At 52.1% G+C, this 16,920-nt stretch overlaps 6 protein-coding genes across 6 annotated transcripts; 3 read left to right on the top strand and 3 right to left on the bottom strand.

Moving 5' to 3' along the window:
* Positions 1 to 21: 21 nt before the first annotated feature.
* Positions 22 to 2,122, bottom strand: HD553DRAFT_172101 (uncharacterized protein). Its single transcript, XM_046176901.1, has 8 exons — positions 1,884 to 2,122; positions 1,703 to 1,814; positions 1,580 to 1,633; positions 1,144 to 1,488; positions 922 to 1,044; positions 835 to 855; positions 467 to 763; positions 22 to 394 (listed from the first exon to the last, which is right to left on the bottom strand). Exons 1-8 carry the CDS (start codon positions 1,982 to 1,984, stop codon positions 239 to 241), a joined length of 1,209 nt encoding a protein of 402 aa, XP_046038703.1. The 5' UTR covers positions 1,985 to 2,122; the 3' UTR covers positions 22 to 238.
* Positions 2,123 to 2,515: 393 nt separating this feature from the next.
* Positions 2,516 to 7,317, top strand: HD553DRAFT_348167 (muts domain V-domain-containing protein; the record flags this gene model as incomplete). The annotated part of the gene is made up of 33 exons (XM_046183354.1): positions 2,516 to 2,603; positions 2,680 to 2,729; positions 2,917 to 2,932; positions 3,001 to 3,225; positions 3,289 to 3,361; positions 3,421 to 3,527; positions 3,604 to 3,690; positions 3,748 to 3,819; positions 3,880 to 3,918; positions 3,975 to 4,036; positions 4,097 to 4,123; positions 4,183 to 4,332; positions 4,389 to 4,434; positions 4,492 to 4,638; positions 4,695 to 4,712; positions 4,777 to 4,903; positions 4,960 to 4,984; positions 5,044 to 5,143; positions 5,201 to 5,226; positions 5,281 to 5,338; positions 5,406 to 5,434; positions 5,499 to 5,569; positions 5,632 to 5,673; positions 5,736 to 5,804; positions 5,879 to 6,006; positions 6,064 to 6,101; positions 6,159 to 6,233; positions 6,307 to 6,377; positions 6,442 to 6,460; positions 6,523 to 6,610; positions 6,696 to 6,788; positions 6,857 to 6,912; positions 6,981 to 7,317. The coding sequence occupies 33 exons, from the start codon at positions 2,516 to 2,518 to the stop codon at positions 7,227 to 7,229; spliced, it is 2,571 nt and encodes an 856-aa protein (XP_046038704.1). The 3' UTR covers positions 7,230 to 7,317.
* Positions 7,318 to 7,435: 118 nt separating this feature from the next.
* Positions 7,436 to 9,258, top strand: HD553DRAFT_306079 (uncharacterized protein). Its single transcript, XM_046179223.1, has 10 exons — positions 7,436 to 7,858; positions 7,933 to 8,006; positions 8,079 to 8,171; positions 8,242 to 8,348; positions 8,427 to 8,477; positions 8,547 to 8,573; positions 8,651 to 8,680; positions 8,751 to 8,848; positions 8,916 to 9,058; positions 9,120 to 9,258. Exons 1-10 carry the CDS (start codon positions 7,444 to 7,446, stop codon positions 9,174 to 9,176), a joined length of 1,095 nt encoding a protein of 364 aa, XP_046038705.1. The 5' UTR covers positions 7,436 to 7,443; the 3' UTR covers positions 9,177 to 9,258.
* HD553DRAFT_281062 (uncharacterized protein) lies at positions 9,259 to 11,508 on the bottom strand. The gene is made up of 5 exons (XM_046178120.1): positions 10,979 to 11,508; positions 10,411 to 10,900; positions 9,991 to 10,333; positions 9,743 to 9,916; positions 9,259 to 9,653 (listed from the first exon to the last, which is right to left on the bottom strand). The coding sequence occupies exons 1-5, from the start codon at positions 11,118 to 11,120 to the stop codon at positions 9,435 to 9,437; spliced, it is 1,368 nt and encodes a 455-aa protein (XP_046038706.1). The 5' UTR covers positions 11,121 to 11,508; the 3' UTR covers positions 9,259 to 9,434.
* Positions 11,509 to 11,734: 226 nt separating this feature from the next.
* Positions 11,735 to 13,035, top strand: HD553DRAFT_333901 (uncharacterized protein; the record flags this gene model as incomplete). The annotated part of the gene is made up of 2 exons (XM_046182120.1): positions 11,735 to 12,248; positions 12,487 to 13,035. The coding sequence occupies exons 1-2, from the start codon at positions 11,997 to 11,999 to the stop codon at positions 13,033 to 13,035; spliced, it is 801 nt and encodes a 266-aa protein (XP_046038707.1). The 5' UTR covers positions 11,735 to 11,996.
* Positions 13,026 to 16,431, bottom strand: HD553DRAFT_306083 (Dolichyl-phosphate-mannose-protein mannosyltransferase-domain-containing protein). Its single transcript, XM_046179224.1, has 11 exons — positions 15,589 to 16,431; positions 15,392 to 15,500; positions 15,224 to 15,289; positions 15,059 to 15,155; positions 14,231 to 14,996; positions 13,846 to 14,163; positions 13,721 to 13,783; positions 13,619 to 13,662; positions 13,354 to 13,560; positions 13,263 to 13,271; positions 13,026 to 13,197 (listed from the first exon to the last, which is right to left on the bottom strand). The coding sequence occupies exons 1-11, from the start codon at positions 16,277 to 16,279 to the stop codon at positions 13,177 to 13,179; spliced, it is 2,391 nt and encodes a 796-aa protein (XP_046038708.1). The 5' UTR covers positions 16,280 to 16,431; the 3' UTR covers positions 13,026 to 13,176.
* Positions 16,432 to 16,920: the final 489 nt, after the last annotated feature.

Below are 16,920 nucleotides of genomic sequence, written 5' to 3' on the forward strand. Positions count from 1 at the left end.
CCCACAGGCCACAGAAGTCGAATTGATCGACCTCCCTCTCGCTTGTTCATCGTCATGATCGATACTCGATTTGCATCCGCGGTACCCTCAAGCGGATGACGAATCCCAAGTTCTACGAGCTACGAGAACAGGGTGGTTGTATCTGTACATCGTACATCTACTTATGAATACATCGATAGAGCTCGGTGTCTCCGACCATCACTAGCTATGTCTACCTTATACCTAAGTTATGCCTCATCTAACCGTTCTTTCGGTCCCAATACACCTGTCCTGGTTTCTCGCCCATCCAATTATATCGCTTAGGATTCGTTGCGGGTGGAAGGTTGTCGTTCATTTCGAGCAGGACGTCCCGTCTCGCAAGCTCTATCAAGATTCTCGCCACGTTGGTCGCATCCTGTATAGTCCGTCCAACAAGAAACAGTCGGTATACGAACGAGGCACGGCATGGCGCATAACCCAGACTTACATCGATGCCAGAGTGCTGCCGACCTTGAAACTTGCCCATATTCAGCGCCTCCAACTGTCCCGCCAAGTTTCGATAGTATTTTGGACTCCGTCTCGACCATCGATGTGGTCCGGGTCTCGTACTGAACCGCTGCGGACTGCCCTTTGCCGGTAAGGGCTCTTCCGGGCAATTCGTCCGATACCAAGTCTCTGTGAGATAATTCTTCATGGCCTCCTTGATGTCGATATAAGGCCCCGAGAAGTAGGCGGGGTACGGTTTGGCGAATGTCGGGGGTTGCAGAGGTGTGATATGCAGCTGCTTGGGGATCTAGAGGAACGGCATCAACCAATCAGTACGCGTGAGCTCAGCATGATTGTGTGCGGACTCACGAAATCACGCAGATCCCATGGCTAAGAATCATCGACTCGCGATCATCAGCACCGACCGTATGAAGCGCGGCACCTCCGTTCACTCACCCCGTCCGTCACCCACGACGTCCCTGGCGTCAGCTTTCCATCCTGCAGCAATCCATGCTTTCCGAGCCATTTCTCAAACTTTTCTATGACCTGTGGAAATGTCGGCGATTCGTCTATCGTTGTCTGTACGACTCGAGTAAGCGGTGGATAGATAGGTTCATATCAGGTCAGCCTGACCAAAGTATACGCTGATCCGCCGCATCCTGATTCGGTGGTGCTTACCTGAGTGATCCCTGTCAATGTAGTACAAAAGGTCGATAGATCGGGCCTCCATGTCGGCCGAACATAGGAATGGAACTGATCCACAATCTTCAGTCGGGGCAGATCCTCCTCGGCAGACGACGTTGAGACTGGACTTGAGCTCAGATCCGTCTGGGAATCCGGGGTCGATTTTGATGGCAAGGAATCATTCAGAGGAGGTGGTGAGGTCAAGGTGGTCGCGCCGTTGTTGGAAGCAGGTATGGGGCTGGATTTCGAGGGGTCCACCAGGGTGGGTTTATCGGAAGGACTCCGTTTGGATGATTCCGCTCCGGATCCTTCCCATTGTACGAGGATGACCGGAAACTCCTAAAGACACCGTCAACAAGTAGAAGAGTCAGCAAACTTGAGTAGACCTTGCAGTCTGCTCTTTCAGGGTCAACCCCCGCCCGTTACTTACGATCACCTCATTCGGCCAGTCTAGCGTCTTATCCGCTATACATGTGGCTTCCACCTGCCTCACCATAAATTACATCGGTCTTAGCAGACATCTCATAGAATCCTCGTCTTGTCTTTGACTTACGTCGAAGCATAGGAAAGACTTGACCGGTTGAGGCCGCCTGGAAGGCAGGATGATCATGGCTTCCTTCGCAACCTTGGCGGCCGCGTCCTTCTTGTAGGCGGTCGACAGGCGTCTGTATAACGTCATCCGATCGAAGGCAGTCAATTACGAATTAAGAGGTCTAGATCTTTCCTCTGCTGACCTGATCAGCGTCTCCTTCTTGCCGTGATCGTCCAGCTGGAGTTGGGAAAGCGCCGCCCTCAGCTCAAGGACTGTTGAGCGAGATGACACCCTCTTTGCCATTCACTACGCGCTCTACCGTCCGTCGACCCTGTCACAAGAGATGAGAGTGGAGATACGAGGCCGTTTCTATCTCAGTCTATGACTCCGACTGGTTCTACGTGGGTACTGGCTGAATTATTGAGGTAGCCCTGGTCGACGACGACCTCTGTTCGCGATCAAGAGACGCGATCAGCGAGATCTGCCTTTTCGGAGAGAGCGAGAGCTTTCGGGATCAATTAGCTTCCGCATCTTCGGTCGCGTCACCGTGCTCTCTCTCTCGGCATTGACCGAGGTTCGAGGAGCCCCGCAGGCGGTGACCTTGGAACGAGGATATCATCAGCATCGCAGCTCATCAGATCATCAGAGATCTCTGATATCAAGGAAAGCTTTGACAGATTAACGCCCTTCCTCAGTCTCACTTCCATTGAGACTATCTTATCTATTCGGCATAATTTCACCAGGAAAGAGAGCAGTCCAAGCGCAGCCGCAAAGGACCTCCGCGAAATCATGACAAGCCGGCCTCCCTCCGCCACGACCAGGCCTCGGACGGCAATGTCGTCCGCTCGAGCGGGCTCGGTCAGACCGAGTGCAGGCATGGAAAATATGGGCGAGTGGATCTGTGCTGTCTTTCAGTCAGGGGGTAGGTCCCTCTTCACTTCGCCAGTGCGTATCTGTTTGTGCTTGTCGTATTGAGGGTCATTTGATCGCACGTCCAGGTATGGGACAAGAGATCGGGATTACCTCCTTTGACAGAACATCTGGCACTGTACGTCGAGTCTCGAGCAGGAGGATAGACCGCTACCAGACCTCAGCTGATTCTCTGCTTGACTAACGCCATATGAAATCTCTAGACGCTAATCACACAGGCAAGTCCCCATACGGTCGGGGAACTATCGTGAAACGGAATCAAGCACTAATTGAATACATCCGTTGTGGTTGTTTCGCGTTACCAGCTCGTCGATGGTCAAAGTAAGTCGGGTTCGCAACTCATCAAGTCGCTCGCGACGCTAATATTTCAACCTCTTGTCTTTCACTAGCTTTCCCAAGGACCCTACATCACCTCTTCCTGCATCCACCCGTCACCGTCCTAGTTCCCGACAACGCTCTCGCTTCCTCCCTCACATCGCGCCCAGGAGCCCGAAACTACCGATCCTCCAATGTCGCTGCCAAAGATGAACCTAGCCTTCTCGTACAATGTATTGAAGCAAAGACGGGTATCCAATGTCAAGCTGTTCCCAGAGCGCATTGGAACCGCGATGAAGGTGAGCTACTATACGAAGCGTTTTCGAACTTGACATGACCGACCAGTCTTCCTTGATCCATAGGATTCACGAAGATACAGGAGTACATCGTCGATGATACTCAGAAGGCCGGAGTATTTATGACGGTTCATTCCAAGTAAGTTTGTCTGACGAGCGACTTAGCGTTGTACTGAAATCGGGACGAGTGCATTCCAGATACTTTGCGGTCAGTGCAGCTTCCGCTCTGTACCACCACCTGTCTACAGTGCAGGGGATCGGGTTCGCCCCCGGCAGTCAGAAGATCATATACCAGGCAGCTGAAGGTCAGTTATCGTGATGCCTTTACATGGTACCTCTAAGATATTGGACTGACCGGCGGAACCTATTCCCAACCCATAGGAACCATGTTCATCGACCCCGATACGGCCAAGAATCTAGAACTCGTCTGCAATGCTATCAGTCCGACCTCCAAATCAAATCTACTAGGTGAATACGCCTCTCGAAAAGTCTAGAAGTAACTTCCTGATTCGGTTTGTGATGCAGGCGTAATGAATAGAACCCAAACCAAGATGGGATACCGGGTTCTGAAAGCTTCGATATTGCAACCTTCAACTGGTAAGATCTTTGTTGTAGCCGATTTATGCGAGGTGAATCGTACTGAGCTGTATTGAACAGTCCCTAATATCATTGAAAATCGTCTGGACGTCATCGAAGGTGGTGTTTCGCAGGACGATTTTGTGCTGCCAATACGCTGATATGCGTCTGTTCAGAGCTATTGCACAACGACGCAATGCATAACGGGCTGAAAACGGCTATCAAAAGTATCAGTGCAGTAAGTCAGGTCATCTTAACGCTGGGCTTGAAGTAGCTGACGCTGCCTGTTTCTCCACAGTTCGATATCGACAATCTGCTTGCCCAGGTAAGCGTTCCGACCGATGTGTCAAATTGATGGGATCTTACTATATCGTTCTTCGATAGCTCTCGCGAAAAGTATCGAGGGCGGACGCCAAAGCGGATGAACAACGCCTGAGCCTTGTCCTAGCCTTGAGGTCTATCACAAAGGCGATCGATCCTCTGACCGAATCTCTCAAGGTCGCTAAGAGCGATCTCTTGGTCAGTGCTAAGGAGGTGAGTCAATGCCAATATCACCGTAAAGGTCGGAGCTAAGGCAAGGGAGGCTGTAGATGCTGTTGGATCCGAGTACAAAAGAAATTGAACGTTTGATTGATGGTGAGTCTCGGCGCAGTCTTGATCACGCTGATTCACTAATCGTGATCCCATCCACAGAAAGCATCAACGAGGAAGCCACGGCACATCCTGGAAGAGCTCTCAACCAAAAGACGCTGAAGATCTACGCAGTCCGAGCGAATACAGAACCGATGCTAGATGTCGCTCGCGGCACATACAAAGAGAACATGGAAGATATACATACGTGTCAGTCAAAGCTCATGCGTATCTTCGAGGAATGACGAAGCTGACCTATTTCACAGTCAAGGAGGAGATTACCGGTTCGTGCCGCCTATCGTTGTTCGCAACTTTGGTAGTTTCGACTGATTGTAAGTTGTTCGACAGAGGAGTACAAGCTTCCATTTGGACTTCAATACGCAAGCGATACGGGCTTCAAGCTGAGTATCAAGGAGGAGGAGCTTAGCGGTCCACTCCCGAAGGGGTTCCGCCTGATGTCGAAGAAGAACGGAAAGTCAGTCTAGCCTGAGCTATGTCTTATTTTTTCGAGCTGATGGGAGTCGACTGCAGAATGTTTGTTACTCACGAACATCTGGTGAGTGAATGACCTGTGGAACGCGGAGGCTGAGCGACTGATGGACGTCCATGGATCAGCTCAAGCTCAACGCTCGTATGAAGGATTCGGAACGGGAAGCTTTCCTCATGAGCGAAGAAATCGTGAACAAACTGATTGATGACATCGTGAACCATATTGGTGAGTTTTTCGGTGTTGCACTCCCCTGTTTCCGTAGTCTAATCAAACTCGGAATAGCTTGCTTGTACTCGATTTCCGAAGCCGTAAGTCATTTCGAGGCTCCAGCGAACAGCAGAGAAGCTGATCGTGGACTGCAGGTGGGCAAGTTGGACATGCTGTTGAGTTTTGCAGACATCTCTTTGTTTCAAAAATACGGTCCGTCATCAAGTCCGAGATGTATCTGCCTGTACTGGAATCTCCATTCCCTTTGACGACGCTGCAGTCCGCCCCAAATTCTCGACTTCTCTCGCCGTGAGTTCTCGAATCTTGGGTGTCACCGACGACCAGGTTTACAATGACCTTCGTCTCTATACAGATCAAAGGTGGGAAGCACCCTATTCTGGATAAAATGGCAAACTTTGACTGCGTTCCGAACGATGTTTACCTGTAATGCCCACGCTTAGCTCATCAGCTACAGCGAAAAACTCACCGAAGCGCTCCGGCTACAGATCGCCTGGCTCCCATTCATTCCTTCTTATCCAGGGAGCAAAGTGAGCCATGATATACCGAGATGTGACGATTCACGGTGATCGTACCTCTTCCCATCCCATAGTATGGCTGGCAAATCTACCTATCTTCGTCAAGTCGCGTTACTCGTGATCATGGCCATGTGTGGCTGCTAGTCAGTCATTTCACGATACCTCACGAAACAACCGTAGAGCGCAGCTTACTAAATTGCCTCCTTTTGTTCCTTAGTGTCCCCGCTGATTTTGCAAGTATCAAGATACAAGATGCAGTGTTGACTCGGCTCTCCAATGACGACTCGATCGAAAGGTCCCTCTCGACCTTTGCGCAAGAGATGGCCACCTCTGCGATGATTCTCGGTAAGCGCGAGCTCATTTACACTTTGCCATTCACGTGCTAATCGATCTGAGGGATAGGTTTGGCCACAAAAGACTCTTTGATCCTCATCGATGAAGTGAGACCCTTGGATCATCAATCATACGTATATGGAAGTTAATAAAAGTCGGTGTAGTTGGGAAGGGGCACCGCGCCTGTGGAAGGAGCAGGCATATGTCAGGCGATCGCGGAAGAGCTGATCCGTCGCAAGGTTTGTTTTCTCGACATCTGTTTGACGCATCATGCTGATGAATATTGTCGTGCATATGTCCGATCGATACAAGTCGTTCGTCCTGTTCGCTACCCATTTCAGGGAATTAGCGGAGACGCTCGGTCCCTTCCCAGGAGTCGACATGTAAGGGGGACCGTTCTTTTGCCTTGAGGATCCGAATGACTGACTATCCGGGCTTGTTTTCCAGGTTGCATCTTCATAGCGAGGTGAGCAGTCTGTTTCCTGGTGTTAGATAACCCCAAGCGGTCAATCACTTGGCTATTTCCAGGTGAAGAAACGGTCTGATCGGAACCAGTTTGCAACAACCTATTCGTACCGAGTCGTCAAGGGTGAAGATACCAACGATGGGCACTATGGTAGGCAATGCTCTGATTGCTTTCATAGTCTAAATGCTTACAACATCCACTGCGACTGGTTGAACCCTGCCGAATATCATTCCAGGTCTTGAATTGGCGAAATTGGCGGCACTGCCTCAGGACATGTTGGACGTCGCGGAAGAAGTCGCCTACAAGCTGGAAGAGGCGCAGAGAAAAGGTAAGTCCACCACAAAGTAGAATCGGATTATCAACAAGCTTGAAGCCAGATCATACCTTCCTTATCAGGTCATGCTAGCTCCGAGAGCCGGTTCGCGGCTATCAGAAGGAAATTGCTGCTGAACGTAAGCTACAGCTACAGCCCCCCGCTTGCCATATATAAATCGGACTCATTCGCTGTTTCCAAATCTAGCTCCATGCCAAACTCAAGAAGGTCGTCGAGATTTCCACCCTTCCCGACAAGGAATTGAGGATCTACCTGGATAGTCTCCGACTCGAAACTCTGTCCGCGCTCAAGGAGGCTTACTTGCAACACCATCGAGCCGATGAAAAGGCCGAGGCGGAAAGTGAAGCGCAGAACCAGGACGACCAAGAGGGGGAAGAGGACGCTAAGCAGCAAGATTCGGACAGCATGGACACTTCTTCGGATGATGAGGAGTAGTATCCGCAGTAGCATAGAAGAAAAGCAGCGTTTGACCGGAAGCATGTACGGCACAGCCAGCAAGAATGTCGAATGAAACATGAAGAGCTGCGACGCGCTTTACGCACATCACGTAATTCGCTTACGAGACGTTTGAACGATCAACAACACAGCTCGCGAAGCTGTGCGCAATTCCGGGGTGGTTCACTCTTTTGATCGCTTGATCACGATTCGAATGATACAAGTCCGACATCGACATCTTCTCATTTGCCTTAGCAAAGTTTTTGCCTTAGCAAAGTTCCCAATCCTTCAGTTTGACTCGTCCTTCATTCCTGACCCGACCAACTTAGCTAGGATGGCCCAGCAATACTCTGATCCATACGGTCACACGCGACCCGAGATTCAACATGGCTATTCAGAGGATTCGAATGCCTCGGGGAAAGACCAATACGTCGGCAACAACGATCAAGCCAGACCTTACTCTCAAGCAAACTACCCGATCCCTCAAGAGAGGATGTCATCGTACGACAGCTTGCCAGAAAAGTCGTTTGCGCGGCCGCCCAAGGCGGAAGCCGATGGGACGGTCAGGCGGAGTAGGTTTGTCGGTATGGCTGCGAACGGGGAACGTCCCGCCAGTCAGTGGACTCAAGGTGAGTGTGCTTACTTTCGACGTCCCATGAAACTAGCCATGTTGACTGAAATACTTTGGCCGTTCCACGCTCAGGTGTCGACGTCCCGCCTAAAGCTACCGGCTGGTTGCGAGAATGGCGAAAAGAGAACAGAGCCAGCTGGGGAAAGGTATGCAAACCCCCGGTGATCGTGTAGCTTACTTGACTATACTGACGACAAAGCTTGATCGTACTGCTTTAGGGTGGTGGTTGGAGGACGTTCGGACGATTCTTCTCCTGCTGTATCCTGAGCACCCTCTTTGTCCTGATCTCGGTCGTTTTGACCATTGCTATGGTAAGCTCCTCGTCTCCCTCGGGATAAGCAGCACGGATCTGGCATGAACAATCCTCTTCCCTTCTTTCAGTGGGTCAGGCCGCCCGACATCAGGCTCTTTGATATCGACATCCCTTCATCGAATGCCGTGTCCATTACCACCTCCTCGCTTGCCCTCAACTTCAGTCTGATTATTGGGTAAGCCACCTACCGCTATGCATAGCAATGTTGCCTCTGTCTACGTGCTGATCATGATCCGTTGGGTTTGGCGAACAGCGTGACAAACCCCAACTGGTTCTCAGCTGACTTCAAGGAGATTTCCGCTGTGTGAGTCAAGCCTTCGATTGCATTCAGCTCCTTGTCTACGTGTGCTGATCAGCCTATCAACCGTTTCAGCGCCAAATGGCCCGGTCTTGATGCAGAGTCAGTATAGGAGATGAGTACTGTAACACGAACGCAGATGAGATATTGACGGCTTGCTCCTGGTATCGTTGTGACAGCTTCGGAGGCGGATCGCTTACCGATATCAAGTGAGTCTCGAAGAAGCGGAAGATACGGATTCGTGACAGGACACTTACCGGACCAACCGTTGCGATCTAGATTCGGAGGGAACAGTGCCACGAACTTCTCGTTCCCCTTCATGGTCAACTACTCTACCGACCTCGACCCGCAATCGATCGTATTGTCCAGCTTGCTCGGTAAGCCAAACTTATCAAACTTAGCGATCGTACCTGTACTGAGAAAGTCTGACATTTCCACTTACAGAGAAATGCGGAAGTGTTCCGCCTGGCGATATCACTATCGACTACGACCTGACCCTCAAGCTGCACATCGTCGCCTTCGATGTGTCTCCCACCATCTCTTCCAGTGCATCGCTGCAATGCCCGGTCTCTGCCGCCGATATCAGGGTATGCACCGACTCCGCTACCAATGGGAGACTACTTGCTGATCGCTTCTTCTGATTGATAGAAAATCGCTGGCGCCACCAAGCGTGACGACCTACCACTCCTTCTCGACGCAGAATAGCTTGCTTTTCGATCTCATATGCTCTCTGTACATCATGATACCCTTGATCCGAATTTGTGTCACTCTGACGTATCGCTCGATTGCGAAAGCTCATGCATCTCATCATTCCGTTGACGTGCAACTCAAGGTGTTCCCGGGTGATTAGCTAGTCTAAACGATACAATCAGGTTACTATATAGGGTCGCTAGCGTGTGAGCCGCGAGTCGTGTTTGGTCTATCTTTTCACCCTGCCGCCATGTTCCTTCTCATAAAGCTTCTTTACATGATCACACAGTCCTTGTCTTTCCCGCCTTTCCCGTCGGCACCGCCTTCCGCCGCTCTGGCTAGTAATTCGTTTCGACTCGCCCCCGGAGCGGCGTTGACAGCGGCCGAGCCAAAGTTTTTCAGGCGCTTGTCCGCTCGCTTGTCGCCATTGTCGGCTGCCATACGGTACCACTGAATAGCGTTCTGAGGAGAAGCAGGTGTACCGATTCCGACCTGATTCAAAACGAGCCATAACGATGTCGTCAGCTCTTGCCAGATTAGGTAAAAACGAATGGGTGTCACAACGTGCATGCGGTACTGACCTCGGTAAAGTACCCAACGGCGTATTGCGCCTTGGCCAGTCCCATCTCTGCTGCCTTTTTAGCCCATAAGAAGGCTTCGGTATCGGACTGCGGGAGTACGCCGGGAGATCCGACGAGATACCACGCCGTCAATGCGAAACACCCGTCCCGATGATCTTGTTGAGCAGCAATGTTCTGTCGTTGAGCCGGAGAGATGCGCTCATCAGATGCGCTGGCTTCCGGTGCGATGTCAGCATGAGGTGACTCACGTAGTAATGAATACTGAGCGCCGCATCCATGGGACATCCCATCTTTCCATATTCGTAACATTCTCCCAATTTGACGGCGCTCGGGGCGTACCCCAGTTCAGAAGCCTGCGCCAACAACTCGGTCGCATACTCCAAGTCGACAAAGAGGACGTTCTCGATCCCCCGTTCGTGCAAGAGTGCGAGCTCGTGGAGAGCGTGAGGGAATTCAGCGGAAGCGTGTTCGGCTGATCGTTTGAGCCATTTGACTCCCTCTTTTGGGCGTTGGGGGAGACCGAGCGACCCGTTCAATTCGGCTGTTCCGAGTCGGTACATGGCACCAGGATGGAGAGCCACGGCTGCTTTCCTGAGATGAAGAAGGCGGAACTTTGTCAGGGTTCCCGCATGAAAAGAGCGATCCCCCGGCCTGGTTCTGCGACCTACTTGTAAAACTGCACAGCCTTGGCGGTCTCTCGTCGACATCCCCATCCGTGCTCACAACACGTCCCTGCCCGATAAGCAGCATCAGGATGCCCATGCTTGGCAGCCAAGACGAACAACGGGAACGCCCGGTCAAAGTCTTGTCTGGCTCGAACTGTTCCGATACCGTTCGCATAACAATCGGCCAAGTAGTATTGAGCGTCAGGATGACCCCTATCGGCGAGTCGTTTCAAGAGAGCTGTAGCTTCTTTGACGAGATCCTCGCGTTTCTGCTCGTTGATGGCCGAAAGAGGAGCTGTGGTGGAGGACAAGTTGGGATGGGTCTGGCCGTCCGGAGCGGTGTTGGCGTCGAGGGATTTCGCAGCTTCGATCATGAAGACGGCGAATTCGAAGATGAGTTCCGGGTCGTTGGTCTTTTTCGCATTTTCTCGGTAGAGTTGGAGGGTCTTTTCGTTGGAAAGCAAAGCTGCCTGTTCACCGGGTCGAAGATGGGCTGCGAACGTTCATGGCATAATCGGTATTCAGCATGCGGTACTGCTGCGAGCTGTCCCGTATTAACATATCGACTTACAGTTGTCCAGAAGAGGCGTGGGCTGGATAGGTACAGGAGGCATCCGACCTTGTCTTTGTGATTGCGCATAGGGGTCCATCTGATCGACGGGCGACATGCCCTGATCATAACCCGGCCCGACACTGGGTTGATAGAAGGACATGATCGTTCCAGATGGACGTGCCGTGGTCGTCCGGAATCCGCGTCAAGGTAAAAGTCGGGGCTAGCCAATCCTGGTTGAGGTAAAGGCCGGCAAGGAGGTTTCGTACGTTTGCGTGTCCGTTTCAGCACATGAGTGGTCGGTAAAGGGGTCGTCGAATGAGGTATAAAAATGGTGTGTGATCGTGAAAGGGTCTGGCCGAGACGGGGTGTTGTCTGCTCGTAACGTCGGTCGTAACTGGGATGAGACCAGCAGAAGTGGCCGACGGTTTAGTTCGTAACCCAATCGACCCAGCTTATTCAGAGGCCAGGGTGATCATATCCAGATGAATAGACATATTCCACCGGATATAAGTTGTTGCATATCGACGGGTTTGAGCACGGAACACATTCTCTCTCTCTCTCTTTGCATCAACAACACACGAAAGGCACGCACGCACGGCGGCCAGCGAGCTGAATCTTAAAGGTCACGGACTTGAAATAACTTCGCATGTCCGCGTCGAAGGTGGCAAAACCCTTCCTACTCACTACTCCATATCACGATTCTCTTACCGACAGCCCGACTGACGAACATTTGATGGCTTCTCTTGCTTTTCAGCCGTTGCCTGAGAAGGAGGACGAAGAAGCCTGGATGAACATAACAGCAGACGATCATCATCGCGTCATCAAGAATGTCTAGGAAGCCCAGGTATCCCGGCGGTCAGCCCATCTACCAAAACGCACAGCTCTGCACTTATCGATGACGTCAAAAACATTCCCTTTTTGGCCATTCGTTCAAGATCACGGCGCAAAAATACAGCAGATACGGCGGAGCGCAGAGAGGACTACTATCGGCTGGGACAGACCCTGAGAAGCAGTAAGACTCATTGCGTCAGATGACATGGCGTCACAACTAGGCGGGGACAAGATGTCGTCATTGGGAACATGGACACAGCACACTCACCTCGCCGATATCGATATCGATATGGGTTCGTCACGACTCCTCCTGCAGGCTGTACAAGCAGGACTTGAAGCACGATACGATGCCAAGCCTTTGCGCCAGAGATCGACATCGGGACTTCCTTTGATCTGGTCGGCCACATATGTTTGCCGAGCTTGCCGACCCATGATTGACGGTCCGAGGTTCCAGCGGGTGAGCTGGGGGGATGGCGAATATCCAATGGAGGGGATGCTTCTTCGTCCGCCCGGCCGGATCGCGTTGAGACTTTCGGCTTGGAGGCGAAACTTATAAATACGAGCCTCTTTCGGGTATGGGTCGAAATCACGAAAAGGTATTATCAATCTCAACCTCGTCTAGTCTCGTCCAACTTCTTCTCTTGTATTTGATGGTCCGATTCAGCATGACATCCAATACGAATCCGTCGGACCAGCAAACTTCGCAACGACAAGGGGTCATCGAGATCCCTCGCGGTCCGAGGCTGATACGACGACCTCTCTTGCACGCGGCCACCGTTCCCATGTTCGGTGCGATGCAGGCGACCCCGACGATGACCTACGGACGATCACCCACAGCCATGCACCTATCCGACAGTCCGAGGACCTGGGGAGCGTTGGATCAAGCCATGGGCGGTACACCTTCGAGGATGATCCAGATCCAACAAGGAACGCCCAGTACTCTCGTGCTTCCTTACGGTACCATGGGAGAACGTTTCGACAAGGGTAATTCCCCCGACTGGAGTCCCGGTATGGTCCCCTGCAACTCGCCGATCGATCTGAACAAGGGGAATTCGGTGAGAATGGGGATCCACCCCGTCATGCGCGGGCTGAAACATACTCCCGAATCACATGGTTGGAATGCGTTTTCCGCCTTGGTAGAAGACGTGCCGTCAAACAATCTCATCGCAGCGACGAATCCGCAACAGCCCGCCTCAAAAGTCCCCCACGATCAACCGAAACCTGAACGGACAAACGACTCATGACGTTGATTCGGAACGGAAAAAAAGACTCCCTTTGTTGTATTCATACGTGGTCAAGTGAGCTCGTGAAAGAAAGATGTATAATAGCTTGTGCAATCGTGAACAAGACATGAGGTGTCTACAGCAATCCTGAAATGCATCGGTTTAATCTCGGTCGTCGTAAATCTGTCGGAGAACGAAAGAGTCAATAGTGGTTTCACCAAGCGAAGGTAGAGCAGGAAAAGACTCACGTTCCATGTCTGTGGTAATATTGAAAATCGCAGCGCGTTGTCCGATCAGCGATCGCATATATGTAGCCCTCAACTTTCAGCTGCAACTGACCTTTCTCCACTTGAGACCCCGGTGGTCCTTGATCGGGCCGGTAATTCCAAAGGCCATGCCTCGGAACCACATGAAACAGAAAAAGACGGATCCGGCGAGGACACCGAACCAGATCCACTTTGCTCGATTCGACCGGTTGGATGATTGAAAGACGAACGTGTCGAGCATGTGGCCAATCATCAAGACGGCGAACCATAGCGTTGGTAGCTGCAATGCGGCGTGGTGAGTGGCGGCAACCTCTTCCGAGCTCGCTTTCAGCACTTACGTAATGATGCAGGTATGTCACCCGCCCCATGATCAAGAACGGCACTGTAATGACAGTGTTTAGATTTCTGTGGCGGGTCGCGATGATTTCGCATTGGCTTACCGAAATGCGTGAGCCACCCGCCAAGGGCAAGCTTGAAGACGTAGAGCCAATCGTCCCATTCGCCTAGACCGAACAAACGAGTTTTCAGTTCATGCTCCAACCATGCGATCTACGAGCACACTCACCTTCGGCCCAATCTCTGTACTGTCTTTGCATCCGCATCAAGTAGGTCACGAGCGTGAGACAACCGACAATCAAGGCCACACCGCCTCCCCACCAGATAATGGGTGTCCCGAGCAGATAGTACTTGATCTGATTGTCTCCCCAGCCGCACATACGAAGTCCCAGGTGCAACCAGGGCCAGTCGAGCGGTTGCGAAGCCAAGATATCGTCCTTGTCGGGATCGGGAATGAGCGCGTTGTTCGAGGTCATCATCGCCACATTGAGGTGCCAAAAGTCTTTCCAGAATGGCGACTTGTATAGTTTGGCATCGCCCGAGGGTACTATCGAATTTCAGATAATGGATCAGCGTCCAGTGCGACATGATTTGCTCAACGATCGGGCGCTTACGTCGGTCGTTCCAATGACTCTCGACATTCCACCAAGTATGGGCGTCTGCGGGATTGTTCTGCTTGTCACAAGTCACCTCGATCTGCTTCCATCCCCACTGAGGCAAGGGCACGTTGGCGGCCTTGAGGTAACAACCCAAGACTTGATGCCTGAACCGCATCCTCGTGGTCAACGCGTGGATCTTGTCAACGTTTTTCTTCTTGCCCAAGATCATGTCATCAACGACCTCGATGACCCAATGATCATGTACGTCGCCGACGGTCAGGTTTCCATAGGCGGACACTTCATAGTTCTCCTTGGTCATCGGCGCCGGAACCGTGTGCGAGTGTATGTTCCGGGTGGTGGGTACGTGCACGATCCTCAGCACGTCCCCGTCCCGGACATACTCGAGCTCGGCGTCCGGGTCCACAGGTTTACCGCCCCAAGGAGGATAGATGTAAAAGTTGTTGTTGTCGTCCTTGTAGTGGTAACAAGTGACTTGCTGCTGCAATGACCCGACAGGGTACGTCTGGACATGTGAATGCAAGAGCCCGCCTCCGTATCCGTAATTCTTGAGGGTGAGCTTGGACCCGTAAGCGATCTCTAGGGGAGACTGAGCAAAGTCATTTCCTCTCAAGTGTGCCTGAAAGAGCGAGCTCATCTGAGCGTCACCCGGTCCACTCCGGTTGAGGATCATGAAGTGAAGCTTGAAAGACATGGCGTAGACGCAGAAGGGAATGAAGATCAAACAGAGCCCTCTCGCCAACCAGTGGCGGATGTAGGTCATCTGCGAACGATGACGGCACGTCAACATTGTCGATCGGCGACCTCGACGCAGCCATAACGCACCTTGGGCATCCTGAGATCCCCAAACTTGTTCCAGAGATCCTCGACAGTGTAAAGCCCGACAAGGGCGGTAGCTCCAAAGAGCCCAACCCACTTGACACTACGCAAACCGACCGACACTATTAGCTAACCACCTCTTCAAATATCCCCATACCAAAGACGACTCACCTGCAAACGCAACCGATTTGCAATCCGGTGAAGACCAACCAGGCCCACCAGTCATCTCCGAACGCGCTAGCGAACGCAAACACAACCGTTATTCAGGTTAGCAACACAGGCAACGTGAATGGAGACACACTTCCAGTCTCTCTGCCTCTACGCTTTACAGCGACTCACTCGTGACGTTGATTATGGAATTTGACGAGCCCGAGGATGGTGGTAAACGTGAAGAACAAGAGCATCGAGTCGAGCAGGATAAATCGCGAGATGCATAACCAGCCGACATCTAGACGACGACAAAGACACATACAGTGTCATATTAGCGACCTCGTGCTCGACGGCGCTTGATGAGATACGGAAAAGTGGTAACGCACCGAACAAGACGCAGAGTGTGACCAGATGCCTAGACTGTCTGGACCATCCCAACTCTCCTGCGGTCCACCAAGCGACAGGGACCATGCCCACTCCGAACATGGCCATCAACACCCTCATTGTCGTGTACGGCACCTTGTCGCCATACGGCGCCCCGCTTTTGAAATCGAACCCTCCTCCGTAGCCACTCAAGACTCCGACGAGACCGACGAGCATCTTGCCCAACGGCGGGTGGACGTCAAAATAGAAGTCACGGTTGATATAGTGACTCCCGAATTTCCCGAAATGGGCTTCATCCCAGACGACATAATCTGCTGCGCCAATCTTCCACAACCTGGTAAACAGGGACAAGGCCGTGTAGAGGGCGGTGAAAAAGATCTCTTCGTTTTGCATGATCCATTGGGGGACATTCTCCGGTCGACGAGAGGTCATCAACGGGATCCCACGTCGACCCCCTGTCCGAGGTCCCATACCGAAACCCTTCGAGCCGAACATCTTCCCCTGTTCGTCATAGGCTGGAGACGTGCTACGCTCGTTTTCCATCAAGAGAGCATCTTTCTCCCCGTCGAGGTAATTGACGTTCGGGTCGTTGGGGCTCGCAGGGATAGTAGGTAACCCTCCTACCCGTCTCCTGGACATTTCCGCCCCGAGCCCACCTCCCAACCTCATATCCAGCTGTTCTTGGGACTGCATATCGTTTCCACCCTTTTGATGATAGAGAGGCAGAGCGAGTCCTTCTCCTCCTCGTCGATGAGCGTTCTCGTCCTCGACCTCGTAATCGTCGCCTCCGTAGTTGTTGTTATGGCCGGTGTTCCCGACGTACGTACGATACCGTCGTTCACGTTCCAGCTCTTCCACCGAATTGTAGTTCGAGTCCGAGTCGTTCAGGTCGACAGTGACGCCAGCAGGGAAAGAACGGGGCGGAGAGTCTCTCTGTGAAAAGTCTTCGGCTGGGTGAAAGGCGACGTTGGATGCAAAGGTATTATGACGAGATTGGGAAGAGGGTTCTTGATGGTTCTGACGGAGTGTCCTCTTCATCGAGTTGGTACCGGCTGTAAGCTAGATTTGGCCGGGCCGTCGTTCGATCGGCTGAAGTCGTCGCAGTAAAGCAAAGATGTTCGTATTCTTGGTGGTAGTTGTGCGAATCTTTTGGCGGTGTTGTCTGGTGCTGGTATTCGATACGTTACGAGTGCTAATGATAGTTGATGGGCACAGCTCAAGGTGACAGCATGCCTCTAGGATCTGGCGTCACGGGGTTGTTGACTGGGCGTTGTGGTCGTTCCTGCTTGATGCCGTCCGGGTTCTACCAGCTACCAGATTACTACTTCCAGGTT

This window comes from Filobasidium floriforme (genome assembly GCF_021052385.1).
Source record: "Filobasidium floriforme strain CBS 6241 chromosome Unknown HD553scaffold_4, whole genome shotgun sequence".
Lineage (NCBI taxonomy): Eukaryota > Fungi > Basidiomycota > Tremellomycetes > Filobasidiales > Filobasidiaceae > Filobasidium > Filobasidium floriforme.

Coding starts and splice junctions, on each gene's coding strand:
- HD553DRAFT_172101 (XM_046176901.1), bottom strand. CDS start 1,984: ATGGCAAAGAGGGTGTCATCTCGCTCAACAGTCCTTGAGCTGAGGGCG. Junction 1,634..1,702: donor AGTCTTTCCTATGCTTCGAC/GTAAGTCAAAGA, acceptor ATGGTGAGGCAG/GTGGAAGCCACATGTATAGC. Junction 764..834: donor CATGGGATCTGCGTGATTTC/GTGAGTCCGCAC, acceptor TAGATCCCCAAG/CAGCTGCATATCACACCTCT.
- HD553DRAFT_306079 (XM_046179223.1), top strand. CDS start 7,444: ATGATACAAGTCCGACATCGACATCTTCTCATTTGCCTTAGCAAAGTT. Junction 8,478..8,546: donor TTCAAGGAGATTTCCGCTGT/GTGAGTCAAGCC, acceptor CAACCGTTTCAG/CGCCAAATGGCCCGGTCTTG. Junction 8,574..8,650: donor TGGCCCGGTCTTGATGCAGA/GTCAGTATAGGA, acceptor TCGTTGTGACAG/CTTCGGAGGCGGATCGCTTA.
- HD553DRAFT_281062 (XM_046178120.1), bottom strand. CDS start 11,120: ATGTCCTTCTATCAACCCAGTGTCGGGCCGGGTTATGATCAGGGCATG. Junction 10,901..10,978: donor CACGCCTCTTCTGGACAACT/GTAAGTCGATAT, acceptor GAACGTTCGCAG/CCCATCTTCGACCCGGTGAA. Junction 9,917..9,990: donor CGCTCAGTATTCATTACTAC/GTGAGTCACCTC, acceptor GCTCAACGACAG/AACATTGCTGCTCAACAAGA.
- HD553DRAFT_306083 (XM_046179224.1), bottom strand. CDS start 16,279: ATGCAGTCCCAAGAACAGCTGGATATGAGGTTGGGAGGTGGGCTCGGG. Junction 15,290..15,391: donor TTCCATAATCAACGTCACGA/GTGAGTCGCTGT, acceptor TGCGTTCGCTAG/CGCGTTCGGAGATGACTGGT. Junction 13,561..13,618: donor TGACATACCTGCATCATTAC/GTAAGTGCTGAA, acceptor GCCGCATTGCAG/CTACCAACGCTATGGTTCGC.